The sequence below is a fragment of the Otolemur garnettii genome, unplaced genomic scaffold (genome assembly GCF_000181295.1).
Source record: "Otolemur garnettii isolate 467f Iridium unplaced genomic scaffold, OtoGar3 scaffold00084, whole genome shotgun sequence".
NCBI lineage: Eukaryota > Metazoa > Chordata > Mammalia > Primates > Galagidae > Otolemur > Otolemur garnettii.
Genome location: NW_003852479.1, coordinates 3,280,622 through 3,288,033, shown reverse-complemented (window position 1 = coordinate 3,288,033; position 7,412 = coordinate 3,280,622). Strand labels below are relative to the sequence as shown.

Below are 7,412 nucleotides of genomic sequence, written 5' to 3'. Positions count from 1 at the left end.
AAAAAAAAAAGTCACGCTTTAAAGTCTTACTGTGGAGGAAAGCGTAGATATTTTAAAATTACCACAAAGATTCAATATTTCTCTCTGAAGAATTGGGATAGTCACAGTTTAAATAACTTTTATTTATGGTATTAAATGGATATGTTAAAAATAAAATTTATTCTCTGTAATAATCAGTTCACTGGGATATCTTCCTTGATGCAAGCTGTGAATTATGAAGCAGCATTGATAGTCACGTACCATAAATATCCTCGTGCCTTCACCTGCTGTCTTAGCCTTGATAAGCGCCCTCTTTTGTACCATTCACCTGACTCCCACACTGGGATCTCTAGCCCAGAGCTCTGTGGACTGAACCCTTTCTTTTTTGTATGTCTAATGAAAATCTAAAATGTAAGCAGCCAAATAGAGCTCAGATGTACCACCATGGATCTGCCTCACCTGGCGTTTTCCCCTTGTCAGTTCACGGCAACTTCATCTCTCCAACACCAAACACCTCGAGTTGACCATTCTCTCTCACAACCTAAGAATTTCAACTAGTTCTCCCTTGATCTGGATCCTTCCATCAGCCCCACCACTCTCCCGGCTCTCTTTTAATTACTGCAATAGCTGCCTAACTCATCCTTTTTTTTTTTTTTTTTTTTTTGCATTCTATTCCAATCCAGCGTGTGGACTATGCTTTTAAAACATGACTCAAATCATCTTCACATCTCTGCTCAAAACCTTCTAATGATTCTCTGTTGATTTCAGTTAGGGCAATAGTACCTAATAGCCAGAGAACTCGCCTGTGGTCTGTGCTAGGTGCTGCTACGTGTGCCCGTGCTCAGGGATAAGCACACACACTCAGTACCCTCAAATGCTCTCCATTTCTCATTCTGTTAAGCACATCAAACTTCTTGCTCTTTCTCAAACACTCAGAGGTGAAAGCACACTGAGGTGTACTTTCCCATGAAAATAAATTCCAAGCACTTGCTATTTAGAAGTTCTGTGAAAGTGGATTCCAGGTGAATCTAAATTTCTTGTCATCATTGATCAAACAATGCTGTTGACCATTGCTAGCCTGTAGGACAAGATTTTAAGGTTCTTCCAGTTTCTTGAATCATATCTATATTTTCACATGCATCCCTTTATTTCTTCTGGTAAAAATTCATATTATTGTAATAATTTCTTTTCATATAAGCAGGTGATTAAAGAAAATCATAATTATGGGTAATGAATTTGTAGGCAAACATACAAACACTAACTGGTCTTCAACTTAAGTTCTGACTATAATTTACTAGGATTAGAATTTTAAGCAATATTGTTGAAAGTGTTATCTACATCCTAAGATTCCCTTTATATATTTCACACTCTGTTTCCTCCAAATGGTTTCATTTGGAAACTTAATTTTTTTATTAAAGAGATATGTTGATAAAAATTTTGTTATGTATATGGTACAAAAAATTATTGCCTTCTCCGTTTTTCAAATTAAAAGGTTATTTTAATTACACAATGAAGTTTATTTCAAACTTTAACATATATGCAGACTTTTTCTTTTTCCCCCATGTAATTACAACAAATGAAAAACTATACTAAAAGGATGCAAAATACAATTATGGTGTGCCACGTCTTCCCAGAAAATGCAACGTTATGTGGTTTACAAGTGAGAGGATAGGGTACCAGGGCCAAATGCATTTATAATTACTTATCTGGTACTGTAAGAATTTTTTTCCTCTCAATTTCCAAAAAAATTTAGCAGTTTCAGAAAAATTAAAGTAGGCAAATATGTATTCCTTGCCTTTACCTTCTGGGCATATGGAAAACCAAGATTAGTTTGTTTACAGACAGTGAGAAATTAACTAAAAATATTTGTTTAGGATCTTCAATCATTAAACAAAATCTATGTTTCCTTGTGTTGTATAACTGCAAAAAGAACAGAGAATTTAACATTGCGTTTTGTGCTAAAAACTTTTTTTTTCCATTTCAGATACCATACAAAGTGGCAGCTACATATTATACAGATTCTCAGCTTCTAATGTAAGCATTATCCTCTGACACACAGTTAAACGTAGACTCTGTGAACGCCTAGGTTATTCTTTTATTATGAATTTTTTAAAGATGTTCATATTTATCCCAGGTTTAATGAAATGTAATACATTGAAATTAAAAATTTCAATTTTTCAAATTACAATTAAATTTTAATTAAATTAAATAGTTAAATTTAAATTTTTAAATTATACACTAATTTTAACCTTAAAATTTTAAATTTAAATGTATTATGAGTTTCTGGCCATGAAATTGATGCACAAAAGTCTGTATATGTCTTCATGTGGTAAATTTGGTTTTAAGAAATGTTCTCTAGGAAAAAAAAAATAACCATATTTATAAATGTTTTAATGTATCAACTGCAGCAATAACAACTATGGATTTGAGGTAGGGTTGAAAAACCTATGTGCAAAGTAAAATTCTGAATAATTTATAGGAATGATTTTCATAGATTTCTTTATATATTCTTTTTGCCAAAGCTTTTTTTTTTTTTTTTTTTAAATAAAATCAATATTAGGGCTAGAATGAAAGGGGTTATATATGTTGTTATATCATGAGTCATTTGCAATATCTGTGAAAATAAAGTTTTACGACTCCTATATAAAAATAAAAATAATTATTAGTGAGTATATTTATATATGCTACTTGGTTGGGGAGAGTTGGTAGGATGGTTTTTTTTCTTATTTCATGCCTCTATTGTTATTTAAGTTTTCTATCTGATGACATAATAGATGATATGCTGTGCTATTTTTTCCAGAATACTTTGAATATTGAATGCACACATTCAGGGTACCAGGAAGGAACCACCTTAGCATTTCAGACCATAAAGATTCTTGGGTTGACAGACACTGTTACAGAAGTTCTGGTGGCAGAAAACGGTCAACAAATGGCCGCCCACCGCAATTTTACTTATGATCCTTCAAACCAGGTAAGTGCAATCCTTTAACATATTTACCAGCCATCTCCTGTTACACTGACACACGTGACCAGGCGCGTGGTTTCGTCTTCTTCTTCTTCTTCTTCTTCTCTCTGTGACACATCTTCCCTCCATCCCTCCCTCCCCACTGCCTACCAGCTTTCCTTCCTCCCCCCTTCCTCCCTCCCTCGCTCCCTCTCCCTCTTCACTTCCCCATTCTTCCTTCCTTTTTTCTGCCAATATTTCCTTCAGGTCATTCCGATTTGTTTTCAGATATCAACATGAATGGGACTTCAGTTCCCCTCCTTGTTTCACTCTCCCCTGGTGGTCACTTAGAGGACAGGCCTTCCCAATATTTTTTCATACCATCTCTTGCCCTGAACTGCAACCTACCTGTTGCAAACAAGAAAGACTGCGATGGTTTAGCCTCATATTTAGGAATTTTCAACATATTTATTCAATCCATCTCTTTCATCATTCTCTCTGTTCCTTCTTTGAGGAACTTTCATTCTCCTTAGGATGTATCTTCTGCTTTCCTGACTTCAGACTTTTATTTACACGTTTTTCTTCCTGTAGAAGACTTTCCGTTTCTTGTGAGTTTTTTTGTCTTTTTTAAAGAGGCCTCACGTGACTGAGGTCCACTTTCACGCCGCATTTAAGCACATTTAATTAATTTCTCTCTATCTCAGCATCTTCATATGTAAAATATGACATCTAAGCCATAATGTTGCTTCAATTAGTAAATTAATATATTTGAAATGTCACAGAAAGTAATAGTTTTTAAAACATGAAACAATTTTGGGGGCAGTTATCTCTCTACCATTCGTACAATATGACATTACTAGTAATATCAGGATAGGCAAATTATAAACTGTATAAGATATAAAACATTATCTTCTCTTTTGCACAAAATTAATGTTTATTCCACTTTTGTGTCGTAGTCCTCGACGCATCACAAAACAAATGGAAAACTGAAATTGAAATCAGTAATGTTACCAAGTAGGGAATCAAGTTAAAATCTAGTATCCACCAACAAGGATGTACTAAAGCCAGTGATCTGTCTAAAAGCAAATAAAGGAAATTGCTAGAAAACTGCATGCATCATGCTCTTTCAAACCAGCAGAACACTCCTACATACACTGGAACATAAGCAGAATTCTTCCCCCATAAGATAGAGAAATGCAATCTTTAAAAATACTGTGGATGGCTCGGCGCCTATAGCTCAACCGGCTAAGGCGCCAGCCACGTACACCTAAGGTGGCGGGTTCGAATCCCCAGCCCGGGCCCGCCAAACAACAATGACGGCTGCAACCAAAAAATGGCCGGGCGTTGTGGCGGGCGCCTGTGGTCCCAGCTACTTGGGAGGCGGAGGCAGGAGACTCGCTTGAGCCCAGGAGTTGGAGGTTGCTGTGAGCTGTAATGCCACAGCACTCTACCCAGGGGGACAGCTTGAGGCTCTGTCTCAAAAAAAAAAAAAAAAAAAAATACTGTGGATGGGTAAATGTGTTTGTAAGGGGAATCCTACTAAATGGTTCCAGAGCGGGCCAGGAACACATTCAGGGATTCTGGGGATGATGTGTCCTGTGACACAGAAGTACAAGACAGGGCAGAGAGACTTCTTAACACCTTAGCAACATTTAGAGGAAATCAAATTTAAATGCAGTGCGCTCTGCCGTGGGAGAGGCTCCGCTCAGGTCTGGGGTTTCAGTTGCTCCCCGCAGTCTCCGGTGAGAGGGCTCAGGAGGCGTCTTCTAAACCACAAGCCTATACTTGCGGTTGGGCAGCTGGCAGCAGCTGTTTGCAGGAGACTGACAACGACCACGACCTTTGGAGGAAGTCGTCACCTTTCCTCCTATCCCTCCCGTGTGTGGTGTGGGGTAACAGCTTCTCTGCTTACACACTGGGCGGTCTGTTACTGTGTTCTCACCGTCAGCTCTAACTAAGCAGCTCCACGTACCCGGTGCTGCGAGCATCTGTGTTCCCCCTGCAAGGCTGGGCAGTGTCTGGCCCAGAGCCACGAGGCCGCTTCCTCTCTGCTGTTTCTTCAATATAATCACCACTCTTCGTCCCTGTTTGATTTTCTCCCCTTCCCACAGAGGCCCAATACCATCCTTATAAAGCCAATAGCCACAGCCAGGCATTAAATGACCAGATATCGGGGTACGGTTGCACACAGCCCAAACTTCAGCAGGCTCAAAGCTTACAGATGAGCTGAAGGTTTGCTTTCCAGGTTTTGCTTTCATCATTAAAAGAAAAAGAAAAGCGCCCATCTGCTCTCTATGGCAGTCTACTGCAGCGTCCAAGGTTAAAGCCCCACTGATTAGAGCCTATTTGCTCCTGTTCCATAGATGGGGGATTAGGGATGGGGTGGCTTCCAGCTCCACAGTCGCCATCTCAGACCCATCCCTGGATCATTGTCTTCCAACATTTGTTGTCTAATTCCTAAGCCCTAGGGCTCAGGGCTATTCACCTAGCAATTTTCAGAAAATATATCATGGATAATTACTTTTTATATAATAAGCTTGATATAATTTCCATATTCCTAACATTTAAGATTAAATTAATATAATTAAATAATCACAAGTTTATAGAGAACGTTATGAATCTAGCAAAGATTATACCCTGTTATAATACAAAAAATGATTTTGTTTGGTTAACATGTGCCATATCAATATATATCTGTATCTGTTTTATGTCTGGCTTTATGCTTAAATGAAACATAACCAGGCACTAGTAACTGTATCTTTCTAGTTCTGCAGCTTTGACTGACCTTTATATGAATTTTCATTTCTCAAATAGTTTTGAAAGTATGTTTGGTGGATATCAAAGAATAAGCTATGCAGATGAACATGCAGTTGAGGATAAATTTTGCCCATGTTAATTCCCCAGGTATATGAGGAATAACCAAATATAACTTTATAATCCCAATAACAGAAATCATAGTGTATATACACACTTATTACACACATATTACATATACACAATTTGTTTATTTTATATATATATATCTTCTTGTTTTTTCTTTTTTGCATAGTGCAATAGTTTCCTCTCTAACTGTTATCTTTGTGTTAAGGAGTAATATAGGTTTAGAATTAAAGAAATAGTTATTTCCCTTCTCTGACTCTGCGAGCCAGCATATCAACTATAGCACACAACTTTTTCTTTCCTCCATATCCCTAAAGGAATTAACATTTATTTCAAACCTGGTGTGTTCCAGGCATTGTCCTAGGTGCTTTAAAGTTACATCTTGTCGAATCTCTGTAGCAACCCCTTTCATTAGGAGTTCTTGTCCCCATTTTCCAGAGAAAGAAATTGAAGATAATGCAGAATATATAACTTTCTCAAAGATTTACAAGCACCAAACGGCAGCACTGAGAAATGCCTGACAGATGATACTTTCCATCAGCGTCCGACAGTCTCCTATAGCTTTTCCATCTTGGGCTTTTACACATTTCAGTGGCATAACACTTTTCTCCCTTGTATTCTGTGCCTCAGGAATTTTATTAAAACTGTTAATGATTTGAGTTGAAGAACTACTGGAGGTGTTACATTCTATAAAATGTTAAGTATTTCTAAATTGTGCCATGGGGGGATGTAGTCTTTAATGTTTTATTCTGTTTGTGTTTGCCTTCAAAGATTCTCCTAATTAAGAATCTCAACTTCAACCTTGGAAAAAGCTTTAATGTCCAATGGAATCAAGTTTACTCAGAAAATGAAACCTTTAACTGCTATCCAGACGCGGACAGTGCACCTGAAGCAGAGTGTAAACAGCGGGGCTGTTTATGGCGAGCGGTAAGAAGAGTTTTGAGTATGACTCATGATTTGTACATAAGTATTTCAATGTGAACTTTACGTATCATAATTTTTATTCCACAGCATATAAAGTAAACTCACATAAAGAAGTATTTAGAATTTGAAATTAGCATCTCTGATAAACAGTTTATCTTTATCTGAATTCATTCTCTAAGGTAGTTCAGTAAATGCCAGTAAATGAATGTATAAGTTGCTTTCCCTGTACTCCAGAGAGTGTAACTTTATACTAAAGTGCTAATGACTCAGTACTTGACTTGTTGCTCTGTTTATTGTTGGGTAAGATATTATGCCAGTAGTTCACATACTTTCAGAAGCATTGTCTCAAATTATTAAAATTATTTAGTTGAGTGATTAGTTTTGTTCCATTAAGTGATGATAATTTCACACAGTTATTCTGGCTATCATTTGAACAAAATTATGTTGGCTTTGGATAGCAGATGTTTTCACCAATGTTGCAGCAAAGAGATATGAGAAATATCTCCTTTTTCTATTTGGTTTTGTCAGGAAAATATTTATAGAATAGAACCAAATAATTAAATGCATGTGTTAAATCACTGAGGATAGTCAAGATGCATCTCTCAGCAACTTCCAGGAATGTCTGCATTTGTGCGAGGCGATAGACAGAATCTCTAGCCCCATTCCTCTCTACTGACAGAGCAGC

At 37.1% G+C, this 7,412-nt stretch overlaps 1 protein-coding gene across 1 annotated transcript in view; it reads left to right on the top strand.

The window, feature by feature from the left end:
• The window catches only part of SI (sucrase-isomaltase), an 86,407-nt gene that overhangs the window by 42,524 nt on the left and 36,471 nt on the right, over positions 1-7,412 (top strand). The window contains exons 20-22 of the mRNA XM_012808109.1: positions 1,964-2,013; positions 2,780-2,950; positions 6,575-6,730. Coding sequence (XP_012663563.1) covers positions 1,964-2,013; positions 2,780-2,950; positions 6,575-6,730 — 377 coding nt within the window. The remainder of the gene's footprint in view (positions 1-1,963; positions 2,014-2,779; positions 2,951-6,574; positions 6,731-7,412) is intronic.